Source organism: Larus michahellis, chromosome 8 (assembly GCF_964199755.1).
Source record: "Larus michahellis chromosome 8, bLarMic1.1, whole genome shotgun sequence".
In the NCBI taxonomy this organism is placed as follows: domain Eukaryota; kingdom Metazoa; phylum Chordata; class Aves; order Charadriiformes; family Laridae; genus Larus; species Larus michahellis.
Genome location: NC_133903.1, coordinates 2,959,647 through 2,977,018, shown reverse-complemented (window position 1 = coordinate 2,977,018; position 17,372 = coordinate 2,959,647). Strand labels below are relative to the sequence as shown.

At 47.7% G+C, this 17,372-nt stretch overlaps 1 protein-coding gene across 10 annotated transcripts in view; it reads left to right on the top strand.

Moving 5' to 3' along the window:
• MAD1L1 (mitotic arrest deficient 1 like 1) overlaps window positions 1-17,372 on the top strand; it is a 372,969-nt gene that overhangs the window by 274,615 nt on the left and 80,982 nt on the right. For all 10 annotated transcript variants that reach the window (XR_012588676.1, XR_012588677.1, XR_012588678.1 and 7 more), the window contains one exon: window positions 5,704-5,894. Coding sequence is in view for 7 of the 10 variants with exons in the window: in XM_074597442.1 (XP_074453543.1) it covers window positions 5,704-5,894 (191 nt within the window). In the remaining 3 variants the exon portion in view is untranslated. The remainder of the gene's footprint in view (window positions 1-5,703; window positions 5,895-17,372) is intronic.

The following is a 17,372-nucleotide window of genomic DNA, read 5'->3' as shown; positions in this document are numbered from 1 at the left end:
ATGGCATGGGGTGGCCGGGACGTGTGGTTCCCCCGCTCACCCGGGACATAAAACATACCTATAAAATCCAGCAAAGCGAATTTTGTTTCTCAAAAGCAATGGTCATAAACTTGCCAACACCAGAAAACGCTCAGCTCCTCTTCTCTTAGCCTTTATTTAATATGATACAATTTATTTTTATATTGTGTCCTTCACAGAGTATCACAGAACTCTTTTCAGATGCTGTTCCTCGTAAACTGAGGCTGGAAGAGAAAACTTCAGCTCGGGTTTGAACAGGGGAATGACTGGAAGGATTTCGGGCAGCGTTAGAGGTGCAGCCGGACGGGAAGGACAGACCTGCAGTAGGAGAGTGTCATTAAATAGCAGTTTGGGGGTGACTGTGGGTGATGCTGCGTGGCGTTGGGGAAATGGGGAGGAGCAGCCTGCGTAGGTGGAGAGAACAAGGGTAATGATGGCCTCGCTTCTTGGGATTGAGAAAAGAGCATTTCCTCTTCCCATTATGGACCTTGTGTGAGCAAGGTGGCACTGGCATCCTTTCTGTAGGCTGGAAACAAAATCCAACCAGTCTGTTGTTTAAATAGAGCGGGGTTGGTAAAAATACAGTATATCCTCCATAGCCATGTTGGGTGGTGTCGGTCTGAGGCGTCCTGGCAGCGTCAGCAGGGCCAGGAATTCCTGCGTAAATGCTTTGTCCTGTGTGTGCTGGAGTGAGTGACCCCCAAACACGTTACTAAGGGAAAGTAACCTTTAATGGAGAGTTAGAAGGGACTCCAGGCCTTTCTGAGAGAGAGAGATATTAGCTGGGATCGCAACTGAATTAATGCAGCTACATGGCTTGTGGCATCTTTGAGGACGGGCAGAACAAATTTGTGTTTTCCTGGAAAAGACTAGTGGTGCATTTAATTTCATGCCACTTTTGGCATGCTGAGAGCTCCATTGTTTCCTCCTCTTTCCCTGGGGAAAAGGTTAAGCATGGATTTGGTTCTCTTTGGTGTAGAGGCTGCTATTGCTATTGATTGACCTAGCTGAACTCGGAGCAGGAGCCAAAGCTGTGGTATTTCCAGGCAGCTGTGAACGTTTTCAGATGTAAGGAGTGTAAAAGCAATGGAATAAAAAGCAATGACATTTTCAATATGAGACCAAAAAAGCCCAGCTCATATTTTATTTATTTATCCAAAATAGTTTGAATTATTCATTGAAGTCAATATAAGTGTGTGAAAATACAAGGTGTTTCAAGAAGCAGCATCATTAGGGGGAATTTAATCATTTGGCAATAATAATTTTGTAACAGGTTAATGATTTTTATTTTTTTTTCAGTGAGGATTTTTCCCCCCCATCAAACTCTTCAGGACACGCAACTTTTTGTGCATACTCTCAGACTGAATACAAAGGAGATGGGGCAGTATGATTTCCAAATGTTTTCTTTTTCTCTCCGTTCTCCTCCTTTATTTATTTATTTTTTTCCAGGGAAAGTAAACAGCCAGTCATTACCCCTGACCAAGGCATAGCCTGCCAAATCTCACACTTATTTTCTCAGTTCTTATTTGTTTCATTAACGCTTCAGGGAGGGATGCTTCAGCATCCCTTCTCTGGGATGAAGGATGTCTGTGGTGTGACTGTCCCCATCCCTGGCTTCTGCAGAGCAACCTGCGCCTTCCCTCGCCCCGGTGTGTGCGAGTGTATCGGAGTCGAACGTGGGATCTCACTCGAGTGCTCTGGATACAGGGATTCTGGCTTTCAAACGCTGCCATTTGAAGATGTAATTAAACCTAATTCTCCCATTGTTGTGAAAGATGTTAAAGGATCAAGACACTCAGTGTTCTGTAGGTGGTAGATAAAGCGGGTGGAAGCAGTAATGCTGTCACCAGAAACCTGCTCCGTTAATGCACCTTGACCCGTCCTGAAAGGTTCTCCCTCACTCCAGTGGCCTCTACGCCTCTGCCTTAAACATAACTCTGAAACGCGATGAATTGCACTCTGCAAATGATGACTTTTAAATAAATTTTTCCTGACCGCGCTAGAAATTTGGTGGGAATTAGCGGTATTAGGTGAGGCTTAAGAATTAGTGCTGTCATGTCTTTGAATTCAGATGCAGGGCGAATGAGCTGCCTCTTAGCTTAACATCTTCACCTGGGGGGGGGAAATACTAGAAAGATTAATTCCTGACCCCAAGCCAGTGCACGTGCTGCTTGTGCTGTTCTCTGGGTGCAGTGCCAGGGCCATACGTGGGCAGAGCCATGGTGCAGTGGGGCAATGTAGGTGTCCTGTGCCTAAACGCGGGCATCCCGTGCCATTTTAGACACCCCAAAGTGTCCAAGATGTTGGCCTGGGGCTGGCTGGTATGACACGGAACCTGTAGGAAATCTCTTTCCTGCAGAAGCGTGGTGGGAAGCTGTTGAAAGATGCCCTAGGGTGTCTCAAATGGTTTTGCTTCAGAAGTGGGACCCTGTCCTACATTTCTCAAGCCTCAGGTTACCTCCCTACCGAATTGCTCCTCCGTGAACCCTCCTCACAAGGTGGCTCCTCGGTTGTGTTGGCAGAGCCCTCAGGGGACAGCAGAGGAGTGGGCACTGTCCTCGTCGCTGTCCTGGGTTAGTCTGGGAATAGCCCTGAGCTGAATTGTTTCCACGGGATAAATAAATACTGAAAGAAGTAGGCATCAGCAGTTGCTATAGCTGAACTACTGAGCACTGCAATTTAATGGGGTGTAAAGGAAGAGCCGTCCCTGTTTTACAGTCGCGGTTCAACAGACCTTTTGCTGGGGGCAGTTGCAAACTTAAACATTCCTATTACGTCCCTGTAGCTGCTTGTGTTTTCTCCTGCCCCGTCCCCAAGCAGTGCCACTAAAGAAACGCTGTTGGGGAATTGCTAAAGGAGCCACGGAGGGGATGGCAAGGCTTTATCCTGTCACTGGCTGGTGCTGGCACCTTCAGCTGCATCTACGTGAGCAGTTACCAAGTTCAGCACCTTGAGCCATTGCCTGACACAAGGCACTTCTAACACGGAGATAACGCTTTTTCGTGCAAGGTGAATTCTTTTAGCCAGGATGGCTGGCAACAGTAATACACCGAAACTGCCGCAGGCACTGCAAAGGGGGCCGGGAGGAACGGCAGGGAGGAGGCGAGGGCGCGCTGTCGGGAGTGAAGACTTGCTAGTCCTTCAGTTAAACTGAAAAACTCATGATTTCTTACGTAAAAGACTGATTGTAGTCAGAGTTTTTCCTTTTTCACCCTGAGGGTAGTGGAGGAAAGCGTTGCCACCGCTTAGTTGCTGTTCCAGATGCACAAGGGTGTAGTGTAACTAGGCCAGCGCTGTCGGGTGGGCGATAAGGCTGCAACCCAAGGGGTGCGAGGACGCTGGCGATGGCCATAAGCAGTACAAAGTCTGAGAGACAAAACAGTGGAAAAGGCGCTAACTCTTCATGAATAACAAAAGCTGTTCGGGGAGTTCATGAATTAGGGTGCCATCCAGCTCCAAGGTTATAAAAGTCAGGAAAGGCAGCCTCCGCGATGCGGTAGGAAAAGGCAGATTTACTTTTCCAAGGCTAGGCTGCATTTATTAGGAAAAAAAATATCGCTGTTGGACATGTGCGATATATTAAAGGCAGTGCTGTCTCTGACAGTGGCGAAATGTTATTTACCACTGCGATGTGGTCACTGAATTTTTACTTTCGTATATAGGATTTTGTCCTTAACAGTTGCATAGCTGCATGAAGACTGTGAGAATATTGAGGTCAGAGCTGCCAATTAACCTCCTGATTTCAGAGGCTGATTACTTAATTAATCAAAGGCCCAGACCCAGCTGAGATGATGGGGAAAAGGTTGTAACAATCCAAGGAAGGGTTGAGTTAATCACATGGTGATGAGTTTGGTAGGAATGGGAAGGTGAGTGGCCAGGAAAGACACAGCCTTTCCAAGGCCATGAGAAGGGGCAGTGTGTAACCCACAACCCTTCGGGCTCGTAAGCGGGATTGTGGATGCTCTGTTTACCTTGCATCCCCCAGCAGTTGGGGGTTTCCCTGTACAGCAGTGTTTCAATAAACAAACTGGTATGTGATGATCCCCAAGAGTGGCTTGTTCCCCTCGATAAAGCGAGGTAGCGCTGGGGGGAGACCCGGAGTAGGGGAAAGAGTTTGCTCAGACATCGTCTCCACAGGCTGCTCAGGAAGGTGGGACTGAATTAACCGAAGGTGAGGAGTTGGCCAGCGTTAACTCTCCCTGCGTGGATGCTCTCACTCAGAAGTAAAGGGACATGTAGTTCTCTTTAACCATTAAAGAGTTCCTGTCCTTGCCTGGGGATTAAGCTGAATTGGATTAAGGCCAAAGCACTTCTGAGCAGGGGCATCCTCAGTGGCGTTTAAGGCACTTTAACTTAACACGTTGAATTATCCCTTTGTCCCACCCGGAGCGCCTAACTAAAGCAGTACAGAAGATAAGAGGAGTCTCGCGTTCTCCTGGTGCGCTCGCAGCTGCTCAGAGGTGAATCACAGGCAAGTCCTTGGCCTTGCAGTTACTGTCCTACGTGCTTCCCACGCTACGCTTGGGAGGCTGATGGAAACGCTTTTTGGCAAATACTTGAGCAAAAACTTTTCCAGCTCACTCAGGAGACAATAATGCTTCAGCGTGGGCCGTATAAGCCCAGCCAAAAAACCTTCCTTTGTGCTCAAGCAGTCACCTTGCACCGGAGTTTATGCTATCGTGGTGCTGGACCTTGAGCTAGCTAAAATAAAGATGTATGGCCTACACATGCTGCAATTATGTCTGATCAGAGCACAGACGAAGCCTTAAAGCTCAGAATGACAAGGAGCTACCTGAGGAAGTCTATTTGTTTGCTGTTAGAAAGAGTCAGGGGGTTTTTCCGACCCTGGACCGCAGTGTTGATAAAACAGGCTGACTTGGGAGACATCTCTGGTGTATATTAAAGTAAAGCCAATCTCTGAAATTAATGGGGGGATAAATTGAGGTTTAATTACTCGGCAGGCACCTTGGGTGAAAGATTCATGGTAATTGTTGTGTATCCTCTTGAAGGATTCACAGTGCTGGCAGCTCCCTTTGTAGCAATAAAATAGGGGGTGAGTGGCAGGCAGCCTCCCAGCACCGCTCTGCGGGGGACTAGTCCAGCTAAGGTAGCAAATGCGAAGAGGCAGCGGTGCTCTTCAGGCTTTTTCTCTCAATAAAAGCCCCTTCCCAAATCTGAAGGGATTCCTAAGCAGTGTGTCAATTTGAGATCAAAGCACTTACAGTCAAATCCGGAGTCGGTCGGAGGAGATTTCCCTCATAGGCAGCTTCCTCCTGTTGCAACCATACAGAGGCGTATTTCTTACTGGTTTTCCACTGTCTTGCTTCCTGTAGCGTAACACCCTTCTCTTGGGTTCCATGTAGAAAATAAAATGAGGGGGGAAATGGATGCTATAGCTTTGGATTTTGTAGCACGTTGTTAAAGGGCTGGCTGAGCAAGAGAAAAATCCATCCCACCAAGACATGCCTGTTTTCCTTATTCCCTAGGGTATTATCTTTTGGTCTGCTGGGACCAGGAGGAGAGGGATCTAGCTTCCCTCTTTCTTTACTCTGCCTGCTTAATTCACTTTTAAAGAAAATTAATTAACCTTTTCAATTCACTTAGTTTGGCTAGCACTGTAAATACCGCACAGGGGCTCTGTGCTGATGACGTATAACAAAATACCCGTTTTCTTCCCTTACGCAGAGCTGAAGAAGCAAGTGGAAAGTGCAGAACTGAAAAACCAGCGTCTGAAAGAAGTTTTCCAGACCAAGATCCAGGAGTTCCGCAAGGTGTGCTACACACTAACAGGGTACCAGATTGACATCACGACAGAGAACCAGTATCGCCTCACCTCCATTTACGCCGAGCACCAAGGGGACTGCCTGCTTTTTAAGGTAGGTCGGCGCACTCCTCGCTGCACCTCCTTCCTTGGGTCTTCAGCATGCCAGAATGTATTTGCTCTTTCTCAGTGCTTCGACTGGAAAATCACTGCCCCCCTGCTACATGACAGGTTGTTCCTTACGAGGGAAATAAAGATCCTTTCTTCTTCTGAAAAATGACTTTAGAAGGTTTGGCATTTGGTCTCCCACTTATATATCAAATTCAGGAGTAAAGAGAAGAGACTATATATGCATAGTACCTAAGGCATCTGGCCTTGCACTTCACCTTTTTTATATTATCAGTTATATATGCCGCAGTAATAAAACCTTATGTAACCATCAAGGTTTCATCCTTACTTCACTGAGATATGTGTCCTTACTGCCTTTGCTGTCCTCTGGCTTGTCTGCATGCCATCATCTTGCCTTTATGTAAATTGGAATCCCTTTTGAGCAGCAGCTCATCCTTGTGTGTGTGAAGTGCCATTTATGTGAAGAGCACAGATAAGTAGCAGTAACAGTCTGTCTTCTGTCGGTCTGGTACCTTTATTGGTCTAGCTGGGTGGGCTGCGGGTGGGATCTGGCTTGAGAGGCGCTGTCTTTCTTCTGCGTTACCTTCCAACCAGCACAGCTGGGGTGATACATTAGAGAGCTGAGGTGTGACATTAGAGTCACCAAGCTGCTAAGTGCCATCTTTACGTTGGTTCAAGTGTTAACAGCCCAAGTTTACAGGTCAGTGGGAGAACTTTGTTCTTTTTGGTGGCAAACACAACTGGCACTTAAAATCGAACCTGCCTCCCACTGATCTGCCTGGGGTGAGTCTCACTTATGAGAAGGATAAGGGTTTTGGAGGCGTTCAGTACAGGAGGGCACTCTACAAGCAGGACCTGGAGAAGTTCTGTATCTGCAGACCTACTCTGTGTGCCGCGTGTGGCTTGCTGTAGTATTGTTTCTTTACATAACAGGACAATCATTTTCCTGTTCTGCAACTTTAGAGCCTCAGGAAAAACCCCACTAAATAAAGCAAGTGAGGGTAAGTATAAGACAGCATCTAGGATCCTGAGTAAAACTAGGAAAATGCCCCCAAAACAGTTGTATTGCATGGCCTCATGAAGTTTCTGGACTAACTGAGAGAAATGGGAGCAATAAAAGAAAACTCAGTGTCCAGGGAGAAGGAGAACTCTGTTGGTTTCCTGAGAACAGTTTTCCGTTGAGATGGTGCCATGCTGTCAGCTCTAAGACCTCCAGAGGCCTGTGGTCTCACCTGTAGTCTTAAAAGTTTAGCGAATGAAACTTCAGCAGACTCCTGGAGATGTCTGTTGGATGCCATGCGCAGACCATACATGTAGAGGCTCTTTCTGCGTCGTATGAGAGGTGTGTGCTTGGAGAAGGTTAAGAAAACATGAGAAAATTGCATACTGACCACCTGAACAAGAGCTGGCTGGTCTCAGTAGTTTGTCTCCGGTAGGATCAAATTCTCCTTCATGTCACAGCAGTAGAAATAATTTACATGCAAGAGAATTGAATAATCAAGTATTCCTCTTCCTGAACACAGTCCTTGCTGTCTCTTCTTCGCTCAAGTCTATTCCCAAGTATGTCCAGAGGATGGAGGTAAGTGTTGCCAGGTAGAGGAGCAGCAGTTCTGAGATCTCGCGTCTCCCAAAGCCGAGGCTGGATTGCTTATTGATTCATGGAATTCCTCAGCCTCTCTTACCTCAAACACCTCTTTGGGTAAGAGAAGCAGATTTGCTAATTAGAGCCTCAACAACAAAATCTCAGTGTCTTTCTCCCTGTTTGGTAAATCGCAGACAATTCCCACCGTCTGCAGCTTAGAATAGCAGTAGAATATAAACAACAAATTATTTCCTTGCTGAGTCCAGGCAGCTGGTTCTCATGTACGTACCAAGGCTTGAATCCTGACTACGGCTTCCAGCGAGGTTCTGTGTCTACGCTGTGGAATTTCTGAGCGGTAGCAGACAGTGGGCGTTTGTGTGCATTTCATTAACCCAAAGAGGTCACAAAGCAGGGAAAGCTATTTGTATTTATTCCATTCAAGCAATTTATGGAACAGGGTCTATATAATTAAACCGGAGAAGTCCCCTGGCCCTTTACAAGCTTCTGTAGTTTGCCTGTAAACTTTAGAGCATGTTTCAGTAGCGCTGCTGGTGGCTTTTAATTTTCAGGGAGGCTTCAATAGCAGGGATGCGATAGGAGCCACTGTAATGTAACCCCTTCAAAGCTAAATGAAGATGAAAGATGTGCTTGGTTTTCCTGACCAAGGTATGCTGTTACTGTAGTAGAGCTTATTATCTAGATGTCGTATGTGTCCAGCCAATTTGCATTAATTGGAATTACTACTTCACTGAAAGGGTTAACCACAGTGCCATGCTGTGAATATAAATGACTGCATCCGTAAAAGAGCAGTGAATTTCCATGAAACCGTATCAGTATTTATTGGCGATTCCTATCGATGCAACAGATGAGCTCATCAACTTGAGGGATGTTCCGGTGGTTTTTCAGACCCTCTGTGTGTGAGTGCGTAGGCAGCAAGGCGCATCTCAGACTTCACAGCTCGCTCTCGCTTGTTTGCTCTTTTTTATTCTTTTAATTAAATGCCGCGGAAAGCGGTGTTATAAATTCCTCACCAGGAGTTTAGTTTCTGATGGTATTTTAGCGGGATGTGATGCATTATAGTTACTGGGGCACTTGACAGTTTGATATTCTATTACCGTTGCTGGTACGGGAGATGTGTTGGCCATAACACAGGCTGCGCGTTCTGCCCAATGCCCGCCTGGTGCGTCTAGGCCGGGCCACCCATGAGATATCCAGGAACTGCATTGACTGTCTCTGGAACAATCCATTAAAGATATCTATTAAAACAAACAAACATTCCTGGGGAGCCTCAAAATCAGCTTAGCCAACTTGGAATTAAGCGGTGGCGAATCAGGGTGTCATTGCTTGGCTGCGTGTACATTGCGCTGTTTACCCTTGTCTCCGGGTAGATCCTGGGTGAGAGTTAGGAAATGAGGCCTTTAGAAAGGCAATGACAATGGTTTCAGACAAAGAAAAGTCTTTTGGTAAACAGAGAGACTGGTCAAATTTGAAGAGGAGATGATTTGGAGACGCTTGTACAAATGAACAAACAGTGGAGAGAAATTAAATCATGGACTTTTTCTTCTTGTGTGCCTAAAGAGATAGCTCCGGCCAAAGCATTTGAAGCCAATCAATTTAAAATGAGAAGAGTGGAAATCTTTTCATTTTCTAGACCCTGTGGCTTCAAGGTGCTGCTGAGAGCAAGAGCTCAGTAGGTTTGCTAAAATGTTAAGATGCCTTTGTGGACACATAATAATACCTAGCTTACATTAAATATTTACACTTAACTTAAGTAGGGATGTGCAGAGCCCTCTGCTTTGAGGTGTAAAGGCAAACTCTTAATATGGAGGTTAGGAAGAAAATTCCCATGCTTATTTTCTGGGTTGTGTCTGCACATGGTTTTGCTGCTGCCGTACCTGGCAACGTTCAACTCCATCCCTGGAAATACTTGGGAATGAAGACCCGAGTGAAGAAGGCAGAGCAAGAAGAGTGCTCAGAGAGAGGAATCTGTGCTTCATTATTCCCTGTGCTTCAGGTAAACTGTTTCCACCGTCGTGGCATGAACGTCACTGTTCTTGATAGGATCCTGGACTGAAAAGGCAATCGATCTGGTCCTGTGTAACAGCTCCATCAAATCTGGCAGTGTTTGAAACCTTTCTGGTTTCAGGTTCCTCTGCTTTCTCAGAAAGGCGTGCTTGGATTTCTTAGTAACTCATGTGTAAGTTATTTGTGTCTAAGTTGGTTGGTAAGGAAGTTAAAACAGGCAAACTCTTCCCAGTGTCACAGCGGTGTTACGTGCCCGAGCTCATAAATACAGTTGACCAAAAGGCTGCCTTTAGACAGGTCTTTTCTGTATCCTCAGAACCCGGGCTTGCAGAGTGCGGAATGCTGTCTGCTTCCAGGTCTCGCCTGTGTTGCTATTTTCTGTCAAAATTATCCAATGGAAACCCAAATGCCAGCGGTAGTTTATTGAAGAGCATCCCCAAGATGGTGGGCTTGATGCCTTGAAAGAGAATACCCAAGATATCAGACAGCAAACAAAACCAGAAGCATTATGACACAGCTTGAGAAAGTTGCCAGCGACGGGGCTGGCACTTCTTGCTGCAAAATAAAACCTTTATTGGTGCCCTCTTGAATGGGTAATATGGTAATAAAATCAACAGCTTTTCTGCAACCTGTTAAATTAACAGCCAGCGTGCACACACGCTCTTCAATGCAAACTTCTTTAAGGAGTTACGTCAAGAGCTGGTTTGCAGATCTCTGAGGGGAACTGTCACTCTCAAACTTCAAGGCAATCCGAGAAGCAAACCCTTGCTTCGGATGTGGTTCACCATGGGTGCAGAGGCTGAACGTGGTGGGATGAAAGGGATAAAGGCTTTGGATGGGAGAAGGGTGCAGCGGAAGGACAGACACCACCTTTAACCGCCCGGTCTTCCTGTGCTTGCCCCATCGCCCTGTACCCTGCCGTCCTGTTGCCTCTGTCTTGGCAGGGTGTGTAAAATGCAACAGGGCAGCTACGCGGACGAGAAGTAATAGTTTAATTCTCCCTTCATGGGGAGGGAAATGAGGCTGGACTGAATAAGAAAGACCTCAGAGGCTATTTTTCAAACCCCAAGTGATGCCAACAAACTGCCAGCTGAAAGGGGGAGACAGAACTCATGTGGTTAAATGTACAGAGCGAGTCCAGTCTGCTGAGCTTCCAGCGCAGCCTCAGCATCAGTTTGGCCAGGGCGCACCAGTGAACGATGTTCGTCTCAGAATAAGCAGGATGGTTAATACAGGGATTACTTTTACTCGCCCAAGTGCTCTTGCTTCGTCTTGAAGCTGACAGCACTGTTGGGAGCTCTGGATCGGAGTCCGCGTGCTCGGCATACCTGCAGTTTCGGTTATTTCCTCCTTGAACCCAGCAGAGTATCTCTGAGAAGCATGTTCTAGCTGTTTGTTTCTCTTTGCATCTCTATCTTCTCCCCTCTCCTCCTCCTCACCCTTGATGAGCCTCGAGAGGAGAAAGAAATCACAATTTTGATGGAGTGCTGTTCTTCCAGCAGCCGTCTCGCGCTCTTGCACACACAATCAAAAATAACAATGGGGCTCATCGGTGGAGCAGGCCAGGCAGCAAGAGATTGATTAGAGATTGTAGGCCTCTGTTAACTCCTCATTCTTGTTAATTACAAGTTATTTTATTTTTATATTTTGTTTTCAATTTGCCTGTGTGGTTGCTGGAGACTTGGTTTCTGCCTGCCGTCGCCGTGCGAGCACGATGCTCTGCTGCCAGATGATTGCGCTGGGATTCCTGGAAGGGTCAGCAAGGACCCATCTTGGGTTACACTAGTCAGCAGCTCTAAAGCAGGAGCTGTTGAGCAAATCTGTGGTGTTACAGCATCAAATCCCTGTATTTAAACTTCCTATACATCATTTTCTTTCAGATGTCGTAGCAGCCTGTTTCATGTTAGGACCTAGCTATAATTCTTGCAACTGTCTTCATCTTATTCTGCTCTTTCTCATGCTTTTTTTCCTCCCAACACAGTTTCTCTCTTACTGCATGAGCTTCCCTAAACAACTGCTTATCCCCTAGGGCAGGCTAGGGTTGTTTTTTTTTCAAATTAAACCCATCACCTCGAGGATAGTAGAATTGGGGAAGATCTTACAGAAGACTTTCTTTTTACTGCAGAATTTCTGATCAAAAATACGCTGCTCCAAGAGTTCAGGAGGCTGGGCTAAAGCCTTGTTCCAACTGAGCGAAGTTAATGCTCTTTCTCTGCCTCCGTTTTCCATCTGTACGAGGGCGATGATGCTCCTGCCAATGTCACACTAGACTGTTGGGAGGATAAAGAGCCTGTGCTGATGGGGAACGCAGAGCAGCTCTGGGCTGGGGAATACGCTCCCCTGGTACCTGTCGGTCTGGCACAACACCCGCTTCCAGCGTGTTGGCACCACTCGCTCCTATTCCCTGCCATGCCTGCGAGTCTGCCAGGGTAGACCCAGCCATGCAGGTAATTAATGCTGATGATGCTGGAGAATTATTCCAGTGACTGAGTCTTTCCCGACTAGCGGGAGGATGGTACATGTGAAGCTCTCCAAAAGGTCAGAGATTTGTCTTGCTGATGGGTGCAGCGGGTAACAGAAGTGAGTTCAGGCTTTCCTCTCTCTTGGAGTGACTGATGTGTTACGCTGCGAGGCAGATACGCAGCCCCTCACTTCAAAAAAACAAGGGCTGTTTTCAGGCAGAAAACATGAGGTTGGCTTGCAGATGCCATCTGAGATTCAGGCTGTTCCTTTGCTTTTCCCTGTTTGCTGCGTAATCATCAGCTGCTGGCCACTGAGTTGCTTTTGCAGTTTCCCTTCCCCGTGCTCCATCACACCCCAAGGACGTGGCAGTGCCAGTGCTGTACCCCCTGCTTTCCCTCCCCACAGCTGGTGCCGTGAGCTCTGCCTCTCCGCCTGCACTCCCCGGCTCTCAGCAAAGGAGCAGGGCACTGGAAAAAGGCAGTTTTGAAGTTATTCCCACAACTTCTGCACCTAAGTTCAGCCACCGTCACTGACAGTTCTGCTTATGGCCTCATCCAGGCAACAGGACGCAGCAGACATCAGCCATCCCAGCTGAAGGACCTCAAGCATGTTTCCGTGGTGTCTGCAATAACAATAAGTAACGAAATTACTGGAATCTTTTTAATTACTGCCTTTTTTTTTAATTAGTTTGTGATTCACCTCCCTCCAAATCTCCTTTTCCTTCATTCAAATATGTCTTATTTAATGAGAGAGGCAGTCCATGCTTTCTCAGGAGAGTCAGGCGCACGAACGTGGAGCAGAGGTCACTGATGAGAATTTAATTAACCCAGAGCATCCGGGCTGGTGTAGCAAGATGTGTGGCCCGGGAGGGATGCGTGGTGTAGGACCTTGTGCCGCATGGCATTGCCAGGCAGCCCGGCGTGGCCCAGCACAGAGGGAGGGCAGGTCCTGGCTGACTTACCTTTTTCTCCTCCCCCATGCTCCCAGCACCTGTGCGATTGCAGTTTGTCGAAGAAGACTTGTTCTTGTCGCTGGCTGTGCCAGCTCTCCCGGCGGGAAGTCCCGGGAGAGAAGGACGTCTGCGTCTGCCCGCTGCTGTATTTGAACAGCTTACAAAGGACTGTGTGGGCTGACGGGACTGTGTTTATGCACCGCCAGATGAAGATGGCGTCAAATAATAGATAAAGAAGAGGAGACATAAGCAAACCCCTCCTGGATTCTTGTTCCCATCTCTGCCGCTACACGGCCACAGGGCTTTGCTCTAGGTCGCTCGACCTTCTGGTTTTCTCTGTGCCTCTGGCCCGGGTGCGGGATATTGCCATCTGCAGGGGTTTGGGAAGCTTTTCAGAACGTTCTGTGGTGGGGAAGCTGCGTGTGAGCAGGTTGGAGATGTAACCAGTGCAGCCGGCTTTTGTTCTACGTGAGTGGACGCAGCACGTTGTCCCTCAACGCGAGGCGCAGCCGGTGTGGTGCAGCATGGCTGCTCCCTTCCTTTTCTGTGGGTACCCGCCACCTTTAGCTGGCATTAAATCTCTTCTGTATATTTTATTTATTTATTTATTTATTTATTTGAGTCTCTGGTAGTTTCAAAAGATGTTCTGCTCGGAGCCCGTGTGATTGGCACCCTTGAAGGAAAAGGCCATGCCTTCGTGTCCGGGCGATGGGGGAGTACAAAGGTCTCGCTGCAGCACACATGAAATGAGTGTCAAAAAGCCTTTTGACAAAAAAAAAAAGAGGCACTTCTGATGCATGCTTGTCGCTTTCCCTGGCGACTCTGTTGTGAATTTGCAGAACACACAGAGCCGTGTCAGCAATGGTTGCTTGTGCATGGTGATGTTCAAAGCTGCCCGTGAAAAGGAGTGGAAATTGCTGGAGGTTTTTATCCTTTGTGGGGTGAAAAGTCCTGAGTGTCTGGGTACCCCACATCTGCGCCATCGCTCCTGACTGTTCCTCGGTCTCAATTATTTGTCTGTCTTTAGACACAAGGAGGAGGGGGACAGGCCATCTCTCCTGCCTGTTCTGGGCCACTCTGATGGTGCTGGGCTGCTCCAAGGCCGGTGTGTTCAGTTGCAGCAAGACTGTGTCACGACATCACCTTCTACACCATCCCTCTGGGACAAATGGTGTAAGAGACCCTGGCAACCCTTGTGGCCCTTTCTTCCACTTGTGATCCCGCATGGACATCGCTGAAGCCTCCTCGTAGCTGGCCGTGAGGACTGGCTGGTGGCCCAGAGGCCATGTAGTTAGAGCGTCGCTGAGGGAGTTGGAGATGGCTTTTCCAGCACCCCCTCCACCACATTTTTCCCTGCTTGCTCCAAGAACAGGTTTGTGAGCAGACATCTAGGAAGAGCAGTCAGCTCCAGGAGATGACTCCAAGGTGGGGTACGGCTGGTGACATCCACCAAAGCACCCACCGGCACGTGAGAGCCCCAGGTCACAGCGGCACGGCTCAGCCTGCACAGAGCCACCAGCGAGAGCCAGTGGCAACCGCTGTCTCTCCTCTTTCTCGAGTAAGCAGCACGTTGTTTAAATACAAATATAATTAGGGCTTATCTCTTGCTTCGGGAGTTATAGCTACTATCCATGCTTGACTGGGGCAAGAGATTTCCTGATCTCCAGGGAGGAAATATAATTAGTGAGGGAAGAGAGGGTGTGTTTGTGGATATAAAACCCTCTTCACAAATATGGAAACACAGCAAAAGATTCCCATGCTGGTACGGTCTTGGGACATCTGTTGTACCCATCTGGAAGAGTGGATCTGGGCTCGTATAAAGGTCTTCTCCTTTGTTTGTCGTGAATATAAACGCTTGTGTTGTGCCCTCAGCTAGGATTTTTCAGACTTAAAAGGTTCCAGCCAGAATTTCGTTCGGATAAGGAGGTGGTTGGCCCTTCCCCGCAGGGCTTGGCAGGTGAGTGGGGAGGGATGTCGTGGGGGAACAGTGAGGAGCAGCGAATGGGGGTTGTGGTCACAGGTCCCCTTTGGCAGCCAAAGGGCCACCATCGGGGTGAGCGGGAGCCAGGATCTCACAGCCCTACATTCCTCTGTCATCCTTGTGTTGCTTCCACGCTTCCAAGTCTAAATGCTCAATTACTACATGGTTCTTAACCATGAAGTTAGCGTTGCATAAACCAGTTAATACGCTTTCTTTCAAACTGGCTTGCCAGTTTAAGATAAGAGCCCGTATTTCAAAGCAGCTGCTCTTCATCGGATCCCATCTCTGCTGCATTTGGGTGTTCCCCGAGACCTTTACCTAAACAGAGGTCTCTTGCAGCTTCTTTTTGAGAAACCGCTTGTAGGAAAGCAAAAATAATAAGTGCTGTGAGTGTACCTTCTGCTTTGCTCCAAGGCATCCCACCTCTATTTGGAGGCAGTTACTGCTGGAGAGGGTTGGAAGCACATCAAGCGTTCAGTCGTGGCGTTTCCTAAGATTTGATGCACTTCACAGCATCGGGGAGTCTTAAGCACAACGTGCCACGCAGGCTCTCCGGATCTCAACGTCTCCTGTCGGTCTTGCGGTATGAATCTATTAATGCTGGTGTCCTTGCTGCCGTGCTGGATCCGTGGAGCGATGACAGAATGCAGCAGTGAACTGAAAATCCTTCTGGAGAGCTTTGTTACGGGGACTGGCTGCTGTGATTCTGGTGGAGTCCTACCCTATGCTACAGTTTTTGCAGCTCAGCTCTTTGCATCCTGTAAACTTAAGGAATTAATCCCTAATATGGATACAGATTAATGTTAGGGTTTAATAATGTATCAACTGTTTTTATTCATATCCATGGAAATGGCGAAAAACTTATCTTGTTGTCACGTTTGCTTCAAACGAACAAGTACGTGAATCATCCGAACTCCGCATACAAAAAATGTTCGTTCTGCCCCGTGTGAATGTTGGTGGTAAAAGCAGGTAACTTAGTACTATTTCAGGACTTTGGATTTAATGTATTTTCTTTTTTTTGCCAATTGCATGAGAACACCCTTTGAGGAAGAAGTGTGTAAAGGTATTTTGTGCCAAATCTATCGTGGAAGGCTTCATAGCTAAATCCCATTGCTGCTTTCTCCCCCATGGGGGAAGCAGGGAATTTGAGAGCTGTGGATGACCTCCAGCTTTGGTAACTCCCAAGATCATTTTTTGGTGGCATCGTTAGCTTCTAGAAGACAAGGCTGTCTGCCTCTACCTTGGAGGGCATATGTCAAACTGAGGCTTGAAAATTTTAATTTGTCCCTAATCTGTATTCAGTTTCAGCAAAAGCGGGTAGCTGGTAATGGCGGATCTCTCTCAGCCGCATTCTGGGGAGCTGACATAAATTTCCACCTTAAACTGAAGGGTTTGTCTGCCTTAATGGAAGGCTCTGGAGAGTGTGTCTTGTGCTCGCTGTCGCTTTGCACTCCTGGGATGTATCCGACTCTGGAGAAGGGACACTGTGCAGGTGATTTTTCTCTGAAGCAGATAGCGGGAGAGGCGCGTGCGGCTCGAGGAGGGGGTTTATAGCCATGTTGGTGCCTTCAGTGACGAGTTCTTGTGCCATGTGGAATGTGACTAGGATGAATCTGCAGCGCGGGTCACCACTCAGCTGTCGGTTCACCGGTCCCTGCGAAAGCTCCTGTGTTTCTGGGTGTTAAAAGGACCCAGCTGACAGTTGCAGGGAGGCCCAGAAGTTTTGGACGTGTGTGTAAGCAGCTGTCCGTCGCTCTGTCTCCCGGGAGGTTGTCGGACATCTGTGCATGTCTCTGTCAGGCAAGAATCTCACCGCGTTGTCCTGGGAAAGCACAGGGGATGTCCTTGGCTTTTTGGCAGAGTCTCTGCAGCCCAAAGTTGTTTTTCTTCATATGATTCCATTAGAGCGATGACAGGTTCAAGTTGGAACAGAAAAAGACCTGATGAAAGGACCACTCTGTAAGTGGGCAAGATAGACAGAGTGGAAGCAGTAACTAGCAAGGTAATAGACGGTGATGGATCTATAATCTCTGAGGCTGCTGTAAGCAGTAAATTCCTAAATAGTGTCCTTTCAGTCTTAACCTATTTATTTGTAAAGTGCTAAATTTAATTTCCCTTAGTCTGCAGGAAAGCAGCATCCCAGGAATAAACCTTTAGCCCAGCCAAGAAGCTGTGCCAAAGTGCTTGTTCCAGCACTTCCATTTCCTCTCCGCGCTGCGTGGAGCGTCGGGGCTGCGCGTCCCAGCACGTCGCCTCTCGGGTCTGTTGGTGTCACGAGGCTGGAGTCAATGCTGCTACGAGGTGGGATGTATCCTGCCCTGGAGCCTTTTCAGAAGGGGAGATTTAATAGCCACGGGCTCAGTAAAACCACCTGGATTCTGTAAGAGCAGGATGAATGAGCCCATCCCGAGGCGGGAAGGCTGGCACATGAAAGCACGCGAGGGAGCTAATATTGCACGTA